The sequence below is a fragment of the Maniola jurtina genome, chromosome 7, assembly GCF_905333055.1.
Source record: "Maniola jurtina chromosome 7, ilManJurt1.1, whole genome shotgun sequence".
Taxonomy (NCBI): Eukaryota; Metazoa; Arthropoda; class Insecta; order Lepidoptera; family Nymphalidae; genus Maniola; species Maniola jurtina.
In genome coordinates, this window is record NC_060035.1 from 10988519 (window position 1) to 11006979 (window position 18461).

The 18461-nt window shown below is 35.7% G+C and overlaps 1 protein-coding gene across 5 annotated transcripts in view; it reads left to right on the top strand.

Moving 5' to 3' along the window:
• Positions 1 to 18461, top strand: part of LOC123866919 (cAMP-specific 3',5'-cyclic phosphodiesterase) — a 600070-nt gene that overhangs the window by 230991 nt on the left and 350618 nt on the right. The window contains exon 2 of one of the 5 annotated variants that reach the window (XM_045908708.1): positions 14906 to 15177. The exons of 3 other annotated variants lie outside the window; for them this stretch is intronic. In XM_045908708.1, coding sequence (XP_045764664.1) covers positions 15035 to 15177 — 143 coding nt within the window. In that variant the 5' untranslated portion in view covers positions 14906 to 15034. The remainder of the gene's footprint in view (positions 1 to 14905; positions 15178 to 18461) is intronic. One more of the 5 variants, XM_045908709.1, reaches the window with a different exon arrangement.

Here is an 18461-nt window from a genome sequence, read left to right on the forward strand (position 1 = left end):
TAGCACATGACAAGGTAGCAAATGTAAGAAATAGGTAGTTTCCTATGCTGTTGCGTATTTCGGAATGTTCAGTGAAGAAAAACGAAGGGTCAAGTACCTTTGAGCATACCGATATGCGGGTGACTGGTACGACCTCGAATTTGTTATTTGAGTAAATAGTTACTACATTTTCTCACAATACCATAAGCTTTCTTTAGGTACTTAAGAGGGCTCTCTCCGTCACTCACTTCATACAAACGTAGTTCCAATTTCATTTGAATATTAAGCAACCAAAGTCCATAAAATTTTGCAGACATAGTCTGTTGTTTTCCAGATTTCTGTTAAAATATTCGGTTTCAAAGTTACGCGGTCTTAAAAATTTACATACATATCTTTGAGCCCCTGTAATTTCAAAACTACATATTTTTAGAAAAATCTAAAACACCACAGACACAGATATTAGTTTCTAGAATATGTCTGCAAAATTTCATGGACTTTGGTTGCTTAATATTCAAATGAAATTGGAACTACGATTGTATGAAGCGAGTGACGGAGAGAGCCCTGTTAAGATACAAAGGTAAGTAGATTATGAAAATGTGTTTAAGTAATATCAATGTCTCCTAATTCGCTAACAATATGATTCTATTTAGTGGTCATGCAATGTTCTTTTGCTAATAAAATAAAGTGAGGGTTCGGTTCATTGACGTCATCCATCTATTCTGTAGAGCTGCCATTTGGGGGTTAATTGAATCAAGAAAAATCCAAAAAAATATTTTATTTTATAGAAATTATTAAGAAAGACTTATTTGTTATTTTAAGAGGAAAACCATCTCGAATGACTTAGACGATTTCACCTTCAAACTAGCAATTTTGACATGTCATGACCCTCTATTGACAATTAATCAAGCAGACATTTCAATCTGCGAAATTTACGCGGACTTTTAGTATTTTGACGTAGGAGGGTAAAAGATCCAGTACATGAACGAATAAGGATTACCCTGACTTTCACCTAAAATTAAGATATATGAGAATTGTTCTACACTGGACAGCAAATAAACCGGGCCACCCGCTACCTTGGAAGTCTGATTCGCTTTTCTCAAAAAGTATAAAACTTACAACTATCAAAATTATACCTGCAGAAAGTGCATTTCATAATGAATAAAATGAATGGAAATTCATTGCGATTAATCAATTAATTAAGTGTTTATTAAGGATTTTACAAGGAAGAGTCGTTTTCCAGCCATGTTAATCGTAAGTAATCATGAAATGAAAACAAAAATTAAAGCCAGAAACAAAGATAAAATTAAAAAAAAGTTTTTGGTCAGTATTCAGTATTCCCTCCCCTTACTCGGATAACTGCCAGCATCCTCGTATTCATCCACCTCACGAGCCTGACGATGAAATCTCGAGGAATTGCCTTCCAATACTCTTCAATTGCAATTTCCAGCTATGGAAGCCTTGTCGGAGCAGTTATCCGGGCTCGAACCCGACTTTTCAGCTCATCCCATAAGTGTTCTATCGGATTTAAGTCGGGGCGTCGAGCTGACCAGTCCATTGTATGAATGCCGACGCCCGATATCCAACTTCTGTTCTGCGAAATCGCCGCCTCAACGCAGTTCAAGTCCAATAAAGTCTGCGTGACGAACACCAAGTGGTCATAAGCCCAGACGCCATTAGAAGGATACTTGTTGAATGGAACCTGACTCCAAAGAGAGCTGCAACAGGCCCAGCATTGACGGTAGCCCACCATGAAGCATGACTTGAATTTACTCGAGAGCATAGGGACTGGACGTTAGAACAGTGGGGTAATGTACTCTTCACTGATGAGACCAGGGTGAGTTTACATTGAAATGATCGACGTCTGAAACAATATCGTTGCCCTGGAGAACGTTATTCTCAGTGTTGCATCGAGGAAACTGTTGCTAATGAAGAAGGATCTGTAATGATCTGGGGCGGCATCTCGTTAACCGCATGTACAGCGTTAGTTTTCATCGAACCAGGGGGTCGTACACGTGGATTGATCTCATTGGTACATTACTGAAATCCTCGCACACCATGTGGTATCTTACGCAGGATATATCGCGCAGAATATGCCAGTTTATGCATCATAATGCACGACGTCACGTTATTCATGTGGTGACCCAGTATGTATGCGACGTGGGAATGCGTACAATGGACTGGCCAGCTCGAAGCTCGGACTTGAATCCGATAGAACCCTTATGGGATGAGCTGAAAAGTCGGGTTCGAGCCCGAATATCGGCTCCAACAAGGCTTCCAGAGCTGCGAATCGCAATTGAAGAGGAGCGAAATGCAATTCCTTAAGATTTCATCGTCAGGCTCGTGATGGTGGATGAATACGAGTATGCTGGCAGTTATCCGAGCAAGGGGAGGAAATACTGAATAATGACCAAAAACTTTTTTTAATTTTATCTTTGTTTCTGGCTTTAATTTTTGTTTTCATTTCATGATTACTTACGATTAACATGGCTGGAAAACGACTCTTCCTTGTAAAATCCTTAATAAACACTTAATTAATTGATTAATCGCAATGAATTTCCATTCATTTTATTCATTATGAAATGCACTTTCTGCAGGTATAATTTTGATAGTTGTTAGTTTTATACTTTTTGAGAAAATCGAATCAGACTTCCAAGGTAGTGGGTGGCCCGGTTTATTTGCTGTCCAGTGTATATATAATTTTTATTTTTTGTGTATCTGTACACAGTATATCAAAAAATCAAATAAAATGCGTGGTATTAATTATTATAAATTATTTTATTTAACAAAAGGATAAATTGCCAGTAAATGAACTGGAAATTTCAGTGAATGAACGAACTCTATCTAGTGCATAAACTCTCGATTCCTATTAATAAATTCTTAAGTATATTTTCGGCTTGGAATTTAAAAAAAAATGTCAGATTTTCAGTTTTTGACTTATTGTATATTTTTTTCTACATTTTGCGCGATAAATCAAAAACTCTTTTACATAATAATAATAAATAAAACCTGTTTTAGAATGTATAATAGAGCCCTTTCATATGATATTATCCCCTTTGGTATAGTTATCTTAGTTTGAAAGTCACCTAAATTTTCTGGAAAACAGTCCAAATGACTACAGAGAAAATGAAACTTAACGCCCTTGTTGCATCCAAGTCGCTGGAAGTGCAACATCAGCTACTGAATGTGTTAAGAGTAGTGAGAATAATATACCGTAACACAAGTGTCTGATGTTATCAGATTTGTTCCTTTGAGCCGAGAAGCCACATGTTCTGATGCTTTTTAGACAATCTAAGATCTCTCATTAAGTGATCCAAATAATTTTGATTGAATGGTCTAAGTTGAGATGTAAAAAAGTCACTACATCGTCACTACCTTCTGAAAGTTCTTGAAATGGTAGATTAGAGGTACTGGGTTGGGGCTGAGGTACAGATTTATCACCAGAAGTCAGAATCGTTCAAATTGCAGACTGCAAGTTACAATAGAGCCGCTTGGAACAATTTTTTTGCTGTTTCTTCTGGTAATATTCACAACGCAGAAATAATAATCATCATGGTGTTTAGATGGTTCGCGCCAAATAATAAAATTTTTTTTTAGTAAAAGTAGTTAACTATTCTTATTTGCTCATAAACGCAACGAGGAAATACAGCTTCCACATATAAAAATTGGAGTCCAGGCCTTGCTGTTAGCTGCTAATGGGTTCTCAAAGTAGCCCGAGTATGCTTGTTTTACTGGGCACAAAAGGAAAGAATGAAAGGAGCTTACCCAGTACATCTTAAAAGATCCGTTATAGATACATGCATCCTGCCATGCCTTACCTATGCCAGCCAAACATGGGTCCAGACAAAGAATATAAAAAGAAATAGTAACTTGCTAAAGGGCGATGGCAAGTTGCATAAATTAAGCAAAAAATATTCAAAGTGAGAATTGAAGACATAAGAAAAAAGACAAAGCCTACAGACACCTTGAGACATGCCCTAAAACTGCAATGCAAATGGTCATATTGTATCGATTTTTACAGATGAAAGAAGGACAGGTAGGTAGACCGAAGACGCGTTGGTCTAATGCTATTGTGCAAATCGCGAGAGAAAATTAGCTTGATAGTACCAAAGACAGAGAGAAATGGGGATACCCAAGAGGGATCCATATCCAAGAAAGAAGAATACCAGAATAAATATAAAAAAAATTCAAAAGAAAAATAAAACCGATTTCAAAATCACAAACACTAAAAAGTAAAAAATAATTTAAGTTATTGTGGTTTTTGAAGTCGGTTTTATTTTTCTTTTGAAAATTTTTTATTTCAAAATTTTTAGTGGCCCCACTGTACTATAATAATATGCCATGCCCAGCTAAAACCCTACTGTTTACTAAGCAATTACACTGATCGCGAGCAATTTGCTCTTATCCATTGAGGAGTTCTGTTCTCCATCTCAGAAGATATTCATCAGAACTTCATCAAATTTATATGGGACCACCTGCAAAGTATACCTAGCTTTTCAAAAAAAAATAATTTCCAAATCGGTCCAGGCGTCTTTGAGCAATCGGTGAACATACATTAAAAAAAAATTGAATTTGCTCTTATCCATTGAGGAGTTCTGTTCTCCATCTTCAAAGATATTCATCAGATCTTTACCAAATTTATATGGGACCACTTGCAAAGTATACCCTATCAAACAAAAAAAAAATCCAAATCAGTCCAGGCGTCTTTGAGTAATCGGGGAACATACATAAAAAAAAAGATACCGACGAATTCAGAACCTCTTCCTTTTTTTAAAGTCGGTTAAAAATATACTAAGATTTACTAACATGGTGTTATACCACAGAGTAGCAAACAGAGGCAAAGCTTCTAAGAAGCGAGCAAATTTTATAACTATTTTGGTAGGGTTGGCACTGGAGGATACAATTTAATTAACAATAGTTATTTGTTCAACAAGATGGTAAAGTTTGTTTTTGTTGTGATTGCCTAGTTTAAATATCGATCAATAGATCTAAATATCGATTTTGAACGAAATCAGTCAATTTAGAAAGAATTAAAAATGGTGCCAACTTTTTTAAATTTTGGTTACAGTTTCCTATTTTGTGATCCCAGGGAGCTCTAAATATCGATTTTGAACGAAATCGGTCAATTAACAAAGAATTTCAAAATGGCGTCGACTTTTTTAAATTTTGGTAACAGTTTCTTATATTGTGATCCCAGGGAGCTCTAAATATCGATTTTGAACGAAATCGGTCAATTAACAAAGCATTTCAAAATGGCGTCGACTTTTTTAAATTTTGGTAACAGTTTCTTATTTCGTGATCCCAGGGAGCTCTAAATATCGATTTTGAACGAAATCGGTCAATTAACAAAGAATTTCAAAATGGCGTCGACTTTTTTAAATTTTGGTAACAGTTTCTTATTTTGTGATCCCAGGGAGCTCTAAATATCGATTTTGAACGAAATCGGTCAATTAACAAAGAATTTCAAAATGGCGTCGACTTTTTTAAATTTTGGTAACAGTTTCTTATTTTGTGATCCCCAGGGAGCTCTAAATATCGATTTTGAACGAAATCGGTCAATTAACAAAGAATTTCAAAATGGCGTCGACTTTTTTAAATTTTGGTAACAGTTTCTTATTTTGTGATCCCAGGGAGCTCTAAATATCGATTTTGAACGAAATCGGTCAATTAACAAAGAATTTCAAAATGGCGTCCTAGTCCTAGGGATCCTCAGATATTGATTTTGAACAAAATCTATGACAGTTCAAGAAAATAGATTTTAAACACTATTTAAATTATTATCATTAACATTAAATTAAATGAAAACACGACGCGCGACGTGTACTGCAGCCCCTGAGCTTGAGCACAGGCCGAGCCGGTATAAACCGATTTCTCTCCGTACGCGACGTAGCGCCTGTGCTCACGCACACACGCGCCTCAAGCTTGTAGTAGTGTACCTATCGTAGCGCGCTTGTATGAAGCTTTGACTCTGTTCGCTACTCATGTGGTTATACAACGCAATACCACACTAACAAACACTCGTACAAACATACAGACAAGTATATACTCACACACACTCACACACACACATGGACGCACGCACACGCACTTTTGAACGGTTTGAACGGAACACGGTTTTGAAATTGAAATTGAAAAAAGTGTAAGAATTTGTAAGAAAATATTTAAAAAAGGTATATCAGCCGGTTTTTTATTCCAGCTCTTAATACATGTAAAAACGTCCAATCTGTTCATTTACTCGAGCCTTTACCCTAGTACCTAATTATATCGACCGCCCCATATCAAAACAAAGTAAATGTCATTTTTCCAAAAATCGTTTTATGTCATAAGCCTAACTTTCATAGTATGTCCCGTTGTATTGTAAGGACACCCACATTAAAGTAAAATTAAAAGCTAGTAAGTCGCTTTGACCATTTTAAAACATAGTTAGTCTTTGAACTGGCTAGGTTTTTATAGATTAATGCGCCTTACTAAGTTTTTAAAAGGAATTAGATTAAATAAAATGAATATCACCCATTATCTAAATACCATGTCAAAACAGTAAATACTTAATAATGCATTAAAACTTAAAAGTAAGATAGGAAAAGTCAATGACCTCTACATGTCAACTGTTAAAATATGGTTTGCAAGGGAAATACTTTGCATACTTACATAATGTTTTTAGGGTTCCATATCTCAAAAGGAAACACGGGACCCTTATAGGATCACTTTGTTGTCTGACTTTCTGTCCGTCTGTCCGTCTGTCGTGTCTGTCAAGAAAACCGATAGGGTATTTCCCGTTAACCTAGAATTATGGGCAGGTAGATAGGTCTCAACTCTCATAGCCCAAGTAAAGGAATAAATCCGAGAACAAATTTCGTGATTCTAGATCAACGGGAAGTACTGTATAGGTTTTCTTGACGGACGGACGGACAAATGGACAGACAGCAAAGTGGTCCTTTAAGAGCTCCGTTTTTCATTTTGAGGTACAGAACCCTAAAAAAGAAAATGATGCACATGTAATGAATAAATGTGTTGGCCAGTCTTCACACTAAAATATTTAAACCCCTTTAATTTAAAAACTGTCATAGCCTAGTGGTTAGAACGTCCGCCTCCTAATCGAAGGTCGGGGGTTCGATCCCGGAATCACGCACTACTAACTTTTCAGTTATGTGCGTTTTAAGCAAAGTTTAAAGCACTTGCTTTAACGGCGAAGGAAAACATCGTGAGGAAACCTGCATACCTGCAAGTTTTCCATGTTCTCAAAGGTGTGTGAAGTATGCCATTCCGCATTGGACCAGAAAGAACTACGGCCTAAACTTCTTTTGAATTTAAACCACTTACTAGGTTTTGATCTGAGAAAGAAATTTGACATTAATTGACAAAATTGAGAGACCTAAGCTTGTATAAGAACACAGAAGTGTCATAATTCGTGTTCACTTTGCCTAACGTCTCTCAGAGAGCAGAGAGAGATTTAAACTGTTTCTTATAATCACTGGCCATATTTCAAATGCGAAAGTGTGTTTGTTGGTTTAATATTCAATCACGCTGCAACGGAGCAACCAGTCGACGTGGTTTTTTGCATGGATACATTTAAAGACCTTGAGAGTGACATCTCTCTCCGCATCGTATTCTTTATTGCTGAGGGTTGTGACCTCTTTCCATTATTCCTACATCTAATGGTAGGTTTTCTTGGGATAATAATGCGGTGGGTTCAAAGAGCCTACGGAACTCGACTAGAAAAACGAGATTTTGACTCTTAGTTTTAACGGTTATGAATTAGTTATTATTATCAGTGATAAAATTGATTAGGGCTGCCAGGTAAAATGACATTTATCTCGGAAAATCAAAGAGTTTCCACGAGATTTTTTCCAAGTTTGCGCTACTAAGTACATATATTATGAAGAGGAAAGGTTTGTTTGTTTGTTATCGATAAACTCTGAAACTACTGAACTACTTGCACTAAAGACATAATCATCAACATCAACCGACAGACGTCCACAGTGAACATAGGTCTTTAATAGGGTCTTCCACATGCTACGGGTTTGCGCCGCCTGAATCTTTGCGCTTGCGCTTGACGACAATCATGCTTTAAAGAAAGCAATGATGAGGTCCAAGTTGGAGCACGCTTACCTGGAAGATGCCTATTCACTCTTGGCTTGCAGGTATCTAAGGTATATATGGCAGGAAACACGGCCGCCGAAATGGCGTTCCAACCTTTAGGCTCTCCCCATTGCCCGCAGCATGAATCTGAGCTTTCTTATGAGACCCATGGTTATATTATGTACATATAATATCTCATAAGAAAGCTCTAACACACAATCCAGCTAAGTAAGTCCAATTTCGAAAAAAGCTAGCTAGCCGACAAATCTAACTCAGGCAGCCTTCGGGAACCTTCGAGATGTCTCTGTCCAAAATTCCTCAATGCTTGAAGAACAGTCTTTGAATAGTGCATATTGTCAGTGATGAAATATGGATCCGAAATATAGGTCTTTTTTTTGTACACAGGAAATGCCTGACGCATACCCCTCCGTCATGTGGGGCTTGCACCAAACTTGCACTACTACGAAATCCATTTCGGAACACGGCACCCGGAACGAGGCGCGCTATCTCCTAACATAGGTATAATACCTATTTAGAACACTTACTATCTGTCATCATAATCTATGACAACCTCCGAGTATTTACCTGGTAAAACCGTAACTTTAGAATACAATTTAGTATATAAGCAGGCTTCATTTAGAAATGAAAAAATCCCTATTTTATTTTTCAACGATTATAAACACAACTTTCATTCAAAAATAATAAGCTTAAATTCATTTTAAATAATATTTTGCGACGAAATGACGCGCACAGTCCTTCCGCCATGACAGTCCAGTGGACACTGAATTCCATAGAGCGCCTGCAAGAAAATAAATAGCACAGGAAGTTTTTTGGTTAGTTTTAGATTATTTAAGAAACGAAAAACATTTAGTATAAAACTAACAGTTAAAATTGATTGCTAAACCTAAACATATCATTTTCTGGAGGTTGGCTTCAAAGTATCAAGATGTTAAAGAAAACTTTTACAGAACAAGTTGCGAACAGCAATGTTTTCAACTTGGTTTTTTTTTTTATTGGGATAATGTATACTAAATAAAAAGAGGCCCTTATAATCTTCACAAACTGAAGTTTTTAATTGCATGTATTTAATAGCTGTTAATGCTTTAGAAAAATAAACAATTTACTTCAAAGTACAGCATTTTTGCGATTTGTCAAATAGCAATTACCTTAATAAAAAGCGAAGCAAATTCGGGCCTAAGTACGTGGGATATTGCGTGTGAGACACGCATGCGTGCTACTACGACACATAGGTTGGCGCACCTTTAGGAAACGACACCTACGAGCATGCTTCAAAAAATGGCGGTTTAGAAGAAATTAACGCTGCAAGTTTTTACACAATGAAGCGACTTGTGAGTTACTTACCAGAGCTACCTTCTGCAAGTTTTGTCGATAGTGAACACATAGCTTTAGGAAAACAATAAATAAATTACTCATTTCCTAAATCCTCAATTATTATTGGCGTAGGTATTAATACAATACCTACATTGAATTAGAAATAAGCAATTACATATTACATTCATCCTGATCGTTCAATAAGTTATAATCATCATACTGTGTGTAACAATAATTAATATTGAATCAATTCGTTACGTTAATAAAGCGAGTCGTGCCTATTACGAGTAAGTGTATTAAACATTTCCCAAAAGCATTAAGTTAATTAAATGAAATCCGTACTTCTGTAATTCAGTGACAAATTTATTGCTGTGGTGTTCTGAATATTATAACATAAAGAATTTACATAAAGCTTTGTTTAATTTATGTGCTTTTGTGACCACCTTGTGGAGCCGTGCGAAAACAAATTGTGGATATTCGATTTTCAGCTGGGACTTTTTTTTTTTTAATCTTTATTTTTTTGGGACTTTTGTCCGACACGGACACGCCAGCCCCATCGTAACCTAAATTACAGTTACAATTACATTCTAAATAACATAGTGGAATGCAACAGATACAAGTGGAGAGATATTACCTGGGACTTGGATATAATTTGCTTCCGTATTTCACTTAGCGGTGTCCCTGAATTGTAAGTGATGTGGTATTATAATTCTTAACAGGGAAGCCTCAGGTTCGATTCCGGGCTAAAGCTATTTGGAAATATACTTTCTAAATAGGTACTTAGGCGCTGAACACACCTATACATTTAGGGGCTTAAAATTTGTTAGGAAATACTGTAATTTTTCACGTTATATCCTAATATTATATGAAATTGGTATTTAGAATTTCGGAAAAGAAAAAGTAGTTAGGTAGGTAACTACTACGTGTTTCAAGATTTTGGAAATTTGGTTTTCAAAAATTCTATTCGAGTGAAGTCGGGGCGGGTCATCTAGTTAGTAAATAAAAATAAACCTTGAGTGCTTAAATTAAATCACTTGATATAAGTAGCTAGGTATTGTAGCGGCGCCTAAGTGGCGATTGGTTTATTCTAGGTAAGTAAGTAGGTATATCTATGTACAAGATATTAATCTTATCAAATGTAGTGTAATGTTATTGCAGCCATATCACTTCAACAAGAATCTAATTAATTATTATCGGTCTTACACAATATTAGGTATAAGTATGTTATGCTAATAATATAGCCTTTTTAACTAATTAGTCTGAAATGAAAATTCATATAGTAGTTAGGTACCTATTTTCTGAGATTAGTCCGAACAAGCACGAACTTAGCGTGGCGGGAGATTTTATAATTAATTAATTTTATCTGTAATAATTACCTGTACCTACCGTAATATCTTATGGAATATCTTATTAAAATTTAAGTCATTATTAATAGCTTTCCCCATTTTCGATCAAACTTTGACCAGTAATTGAAGTTAAGTCTGACTGTATGCTAACTTTTTCATCAGTCCATTGGTTTTTCCATAGTGTAAAGGTAACATAGGTAAGGTAATCAGAAAAATTGTGAAAGGACTATTATCATTATTAATGAAGTTATTTATTGTTTACAGTTATTGAGCCCATTGAAAATGCTGTGAGCAGTTTCCTAATTTATTAACGACATCCGGAACTATTTGTTTACAAAGGCTGTCATTTGGCTTGCGAAGTCCGAATTAGACAGGGCACTGTTTCCGTGTCAATGATTCGCGAATAGTGTTTTGAATAATAACTGCGATTTAATACCCGTAGGAAAACGGCGTGTCCACTCGAACTCACGTAGATAAATATTAGTTTTAGACAGTGTATTGCATACGATCGACGTAACCTATCTACTGTGTTATATTCATTGGTGCCTATTTTATTATACCTAGGTACCTACCAATATTAAAAAGCGGCGTGCGGGGAGTGACTGGATAAGGAAGGCTGCGGACCGGGTGTGGTGGCGCTCTTTATGGAAAGCTTATGCCCAACAGTGGACCTACACAGGCTTATGATGATTATATACCAATATGTAAAGATGTTTTTGAAATCTAACATAGTTCGAGACCGGTCGAGATGGCAATTGGAATATGAGGGGGGGGGACGCCCCGCTCACCCGGATGTCACCCGCGCTATCCCTCATCGGGTTAGCGCGAGGGTGGTGCGGGGTCCCCACTCCTATTGCCATCTCGACCTGTCCCGTACTATAATTTTCAAAGACAGTCTTACAGGAATCTATCTTCCTATGTTTTCTAGTTTAATTACTAACATTCTATACCTCCCTATACCTATACTAATCAAGAATTCAGACTTTAGAGTGATGTGTGAAAAGCGTGTAAAAGGAAGCGCCTGTCGACTTAAAATCGCATGCACTCCGGCGTGCGTGCGGCTGTCCGTAAGGCGCGCACGCAAAGGTCGCCCACGATTACTGAACTGCGCCCTACTCGACTTATTGCCTCGATATCTAAGACAGGCGCTTTCACTTACAATGTTAAGGTCATATGTTACACTGTAGACACCACAGAGTACCTAAGAGTATGATATATTACACAGAGCTCGACGAAGTCGTTTAAACAGAGCAATCGTGCGGTAAGTTTGGGATGAAAGAGCCACCCGAACAGCTGGCCTACGTAGTTAGGGTGTATGTCATTGTAATGACGCAGGCTAATTGTGGTCGTCATTTAGGCAGATGTACAATTAGGTTGCAGTCAATTGAAAGGAAGTAGAGATAGGTATAATCATTAGGACCAAATCCATAGTAAACCTTCCTCTCACTTCAGTATCCTTGCTAAAATAATAAAAATAAAGTCAGGACAATAGTTTGAAGTCAGAAATAATTTGTATTATATTCTTAATTACTACGATAAACGATATGAGCCTCTAATTAATGATAATCTCGCACGTATATTGCTTTCACACACCTGAAAGGCCTTTCAGCTTTAAATGCAAATACGATCACCGGCTCCACCCTTGTTTATAAAACATCGATATCGGAGGTTACCCATTCTATACCGATTGCTATAGATTTTGATTAAAGATAAGTAATAAATGGGATTGTTTTTAATTGATACCGAATTTCACAGCAATATTACATCAACTTTTATCTCTATTGATAGATATTGTGGTTAATTCTGTTGTACACATATTATCTTTAAACTAAATTGACAGGTCTAACACCCGTATTCACAAACGTTACTATGGGGTCTCATAGTGCGCTCGAATGCACAGTGAGACCTCATGGTAATGATTGTGAATACGGCCGTAAATCTAGTGCCATTGTTTTCAGCGAGCATTACGAAAGGGATAGCAATTAAATTAGACATGCCATTTTAGTTCATCAGCTCATTATCATTATTATCAACCGATAGACGTCCACGGCTGGACAAAGGTCTCTTGTAGGGACTTTTACAAGCCACGATCTTGCGTCGCTCGCCTGAATACATCGATCGATGTCGTTTGTCTACCTAGTGGGGGTTCTCCCAACGAACATAAAAATTAAGGAAAAACAGTAAGGAGCAAAATAAAGAAAGTAAAAGAAAGAACAAACAGAAGTAGAAAACATTTACCTTATGGTTAGTAGCGATCTCTGAAATATAAAAAAATATATTGCAGTAAGTATTACAGATTACAGACTACTGTGTTAATTTTGTCATGTGATTCGTAGGCATATATACTCCTACTAATACGTTGATAGTTAAAATGTAATGATCCTGAAAAAGTTAAGCATTCATTAATTAAGTTAGGGGAAATTCAAGGTCCCATTTATACATTGTAACGAAATCGGTGAGTAGGTACTCGCCCACCTGTTCTTTAATTATGTCTATTTGCTTTTACGATCCGACGTGAAATATTGCTAGCCCTGAAGGCAGGGTCGCGGCGCTTCGTATTAGGCATGAAGCCAACAGATGCGACAATGTTCGTAGAAATAAATTGTGTACAGTCAGCAACAGTTGTGGGTATTTATATGAGAGCTGAACAAATACATTTTACAAACAATTTACTATTCTTGAGATTCCGCTAAGATCTGAAATCTTTGAGCATAAAAATCGAGGGAAAATCAGACTAAAAAGTTTCTGCTTATATCTACGAAAAATAAGTACATAATATCTCTATATATACTACGCATTATATTGGCCATCCCAAATTTCCAATTTTTTGATACAAGTTGATCTTCATGGCCAATGAGTGTCATGTTGCTTTTACAGCGTTGCAAGTGTGTTACGATTTACTACATCGATGTATACTATGTTCCGAATTAGGTACTTACCTATACATTTAATTCGGAACATATAGGATTTCGTAGATGACAAAGTTATAAAGCATCTCGATATACCTATTGATATTAAATATCGCAAATTTTACGAGTAGGTATCTCATAACGATTGTTTACGTAGACCAGTTAGGCCCGCGGGAATTAAGCTCTTAAGTTGGAGCCTACTTGTTGCGTCTTTATAGGTAAAGTCTTCATGTAGGCCTAAAATGTCCAAAACTGTCTTAACTGATTGAAGGGTTTTATAGCTATTCACTACATAATAACAAGACACAAAAATGATTTCTATAAATATCGAATTAGTAAATAAAACATAAGGATTAATGTACCTATATAAAAATTGTTAAAGCTGGTCACGCTTCGCTGTGGCTGAGTCTGATTAATTTTAGTATCTGATAATAATTATAAGAGCAGTAAATAATTCCTGTTCCCGTGCAAACGTTGGGATAAAAGTATATAAAAACACTATTGTATAAAATATAACTTTTTGTTAAAATTTCGAGTCAACCCATCGAATGCTTCGAAAGAGATTTTTGCGGACACAAACATATTGTGGAATCTGAATTTTTATTATGTATATAAAGAAAATAAAAGATAATAAAAAGTCAATATTAAGACGTTTACGAGTACAATAAATATTATAAACAATTTTTAAATTCTGTAAACCATTTTCATAAATACCAGACTGAAAGGAAATAGAACAAGGTCTACGGATTTCATAGTTTTTAATAATTCTGAATGGAGAAAACATTATGATATATTAGACATTAGACATTTTCAAAAAAAAATTCTTTCAAATTTAAAACTAAAGGCTTCGAACGAATTCGTTAAGTATATCACAAATGCTAATCCTCGTTTTAATTTTACTAGCCAAAAGGTAATCAAACCGGTTAATGTGGATTTTATTTCATTTTCAGCGTAAGCAGCGTAGAGCTCTACGCAAGGTGTACCTAGATACTTTATTATGGTTAGTGTGCGAACATTTCTGAAATATTTTAGTTATATTATTAACCAAATTATTCTAAATATTTCTAATAATGTGAGCACTAGGAATTAAACATTGCAGGAGTTAGCTCTAGGAAGTCACTTTCACTATAATATTATAAACACTCGCAGTAAATCAATTATTGCTAAAACTCGGTTGATTAATTAAACTGACGATCATAAAGCAAACACACATTCCATTTATGCATTTCTAACTTAGTACTATCTTACGTAAATATTTCGTAGACATGCGCGGAAAGCGACGATTTGCTATAAAATCTACGTTTTCTTAGTGAGAGAAGTTTCATATATGTGATCATTGGTGTGAAAAAAAAGTGTAAAAAAGTGATAAAAATGTTGTAAAGAAGCGTTGTGATGAGTCGCCACCAGCTCCGAGTGCCGGAGTTGAGGGTATGCGGTGCGCCGGCGCAGGAGGAGCCTGATACACCTTCCGCCCTGCCGCCCTTCGCACTTACCCTCGCCTCGATACCTAGACGAAGGCATTCTTGGATATGTGGGTAAGTCCTCATATTATAATAACTTTCAGGAGGCCTACCGCCGCGCCGTGGCTTGATACATTACGGCCTATGACTATATTGCTATATTTTGGCTTGTTACATGGTAACGACAACGTGGCGATCGCAATCCCATTTTGACGGCCTTTTACTATCCAGGGCTAGAATACCGTTATAGCAAGAATCCCATAAAATCAGCCAATTACATGAGCTAAGGAAGCAAGTTGCTTGTTACACCCAAAAATGGAATTCCCGCTAGCGGGGAAAACGGTTTTCTACCAGCTACACAATAACAATTCATAGGTCATTGATTCAATTATTAAATTTTTACAGTGAAAATTTCTTTAGGTTCGTTAGGTGATTTTGGGATTGGTCATAATCTCATCACTGACATGCTTATATTGATAGCACTTGGAGTGCCGGTAGATGTTAAATTATATTAAACGAATGTAAATGGTTTTAATTTACAAACTATGAAATTTTAATTTTTGATTAGTGCTGCACAATTTATTTAAGAATTCAAACTTAATAATTATTATTGTCAAAATATTTCATAGTTCTACGTTTTTAACCCCCGACCCAAAAAGAGGGGTGTTATAAGTTTGACGTGTGTATTTGTGTATCTGTGTGTCTGTGTATCTGTGTATCTGTATATCTGTGTATCTGTCTGTGGCATCGTAGCGCCTAAACGAATGAACCGATTTTAATTTAGTTTTTTTTGTTTGAAAGGTGGCTTGATCGAGAGTGTTCTTAGCTATAATCTAAAAAAATTGGTTCAGCCGTTTAAGAGTTATCAGCTCTTTTCTAGTTTTCTTGTAGAAAAGAAGGTTAGATAACCGTTAGGTTCATAATATTATGTCAATAGACAAATGTCAAGCCGTCAAGATGGACGTTGCCTAAATACATAATTATTTATTTGAAAATGATGTTTTGGAAAACTCAAATACTTTGGATCGTCGGGGGTGTTATAAATTTTTAATTTACACTTGTTACTTCTGTCGGTAGTCCCCACTAACGGCAATTTTTATTTAATACTTTGTATTGTATGCAGTGTTATGAAACTTTACAGAACTATAAACTAGTCACAATCCTTTAGTGCGTTCGCAGACACCTGGTATCCAGAAGATCTTGTAGGTGTACAATAAAATTGTACATAGAGCGAGCGAGGACAAATTGAAACTGGATATTGTAAAGATGCGCCGTATTTTACCGATACAAGAAAGTACCTAGTACTAACGGTTTTAGGTATTTCTTTCGCATAATACCAGCACCTAACCCGACTTACATTAAGTAAGTAGAGATAAAGCGATAAATCTACTGTTTTCTCTATTTGAGATATGAATAATATAACTAACTAATATGACTGTGTTGGCTTGCAAAGGGTTAATTAACCTATAATTTGGAGCTTCGTGTAAATTAAGCCCGGAATATATATACTGAACCGAATATTGTTATGTACATTTTAATTCATTTCAAAGAAATGTACGGAACAAGCTCTTTTCGTTATTTATATTTTATTGTCAAGGTTTTGCTTCTTATTTTTAGGGTTCCATTATAAAACAAGGAACCTTTAATAGTTACGTTCAGCCCATCTGTCTGTCTGTCACTGTTTTCAAGAAGAGTTTAGTGAAGAGATAGTGTTTTACCTATACTTCAAGTATTATTTAGTTTATTCGTAGGCCATAGCACGGTCCAAATAAAAGTCGTTTGGTTCTCATTTTCACATTAAACAATCAATGGAGACACGTTTTTAAAATTAATATCTGTGTTTATGGTTTCCCGGATTTATGTAAAAAAAGTGTAGTTTTCAAGTCACAGTTAGATTTCCATAAAAATCTTTGAGACCGTTTAACTTTGAAACTACAAATTACGAAAATGTAGCTAACCATAGACGCAGATATTTTTTTCTAGAATTGTATACTTACTAAAATTGAGTTTGATTGCGCTAGAAACAGTTTTCTTGAAAATAAACTAAAACTGTAAAGTTTAGCACAGTTATAGAAACATGTTTCTGCTCATATTAAAATTTTGAAAAAAAGATTTTTCAGGGATCCTACCTCCTGAATAAACTCAAGAAAACTTGGAGTCGAAACATAATTTTGGTTTCCACCCGAGAGATATTTTGATCAAAAGGTATTTTGAAACCATTTATGTTTCTCGGACGGTTATAAAAAAAATTTGAATTAGATAATAAATGGATAATGACCGCAAAAGTTTAAGAAACTAGCATAGCACGAGACTGTAAGTATGTATGTTCTAACACGCACTTGGCAAGTTTTTATATAGATACATACTCGTACGTTATTAGCTTTGTTTTAGTATGTCAGCCTCCAGTTTCGTTATCTATACAGAAAAGAAGCGTATGTACGCCTGAAGGCCGACCTAAAACAAATCTGTATTTTCTCAACGCGTATGAGGCTTATTTCGGCTAATTTGGTTAGAAATGCCTGCGGCACTGAGGCCAATGATTCTAGTCATGTGCAAAAAGGAACGACATGGCATTTACATAAATAGTTGTTATTTTCTTTATTTTGCTAAGGGCACTATACTAAAGTGCTTGTATGTTAATATCAACGACTTACTGATGCTCGCAATTTAGTCCGTAATTTTTGTAACCCTTGGAAACTGTGATAAAATTATAGCGTAGGCCCCGTAGGCCCATAAATGTAAGCTGTCTGTGTGCCTTTCGTCAAGATCAGCACATCCGTGACGAGGTGACAGACAGACAGACACATTTTAAAATTAACAATAAATAGCTCGAGGTACTTACGTATAAGAACGTACTTACCTACTTATCCTATATTTTAAATTGTAAATCATGATGAGTGAAAAATGTAATGAAAATGTCATATTACTTGAAGTAATTTTATTACGTTCCATTTTAGGTAAAATTAATATTTATCTAATGAAATTTAATCAGGTTCAAATGCTCGTTTATTTTTAAATGACGACGGACCTACACTTTTTAATTACGCCGGTTTTTAAAAATACAATACTTATTTTTATTTTAACACCTCACTACGTGCTACCAGTCTCTTGCATCTTACATCGCCAAAATTTATAAAATGGAGTAATGGATGAATCATTATATGTAGGCCCATGAATGGAGCACAGTACTAATTAATACCTAATAGATATCATTCAAGTGTTTGCTAAATTCCCCACGTCTGTCTATAGTTTGAAATGCCGATTCTTAAAAATAGAACATCCATTTTTTATTTTCACACCTTACTACGTGTTACCACTCTTTGCCGTCTCCAAAATTTATTGAAAAGGGAACAGATAAA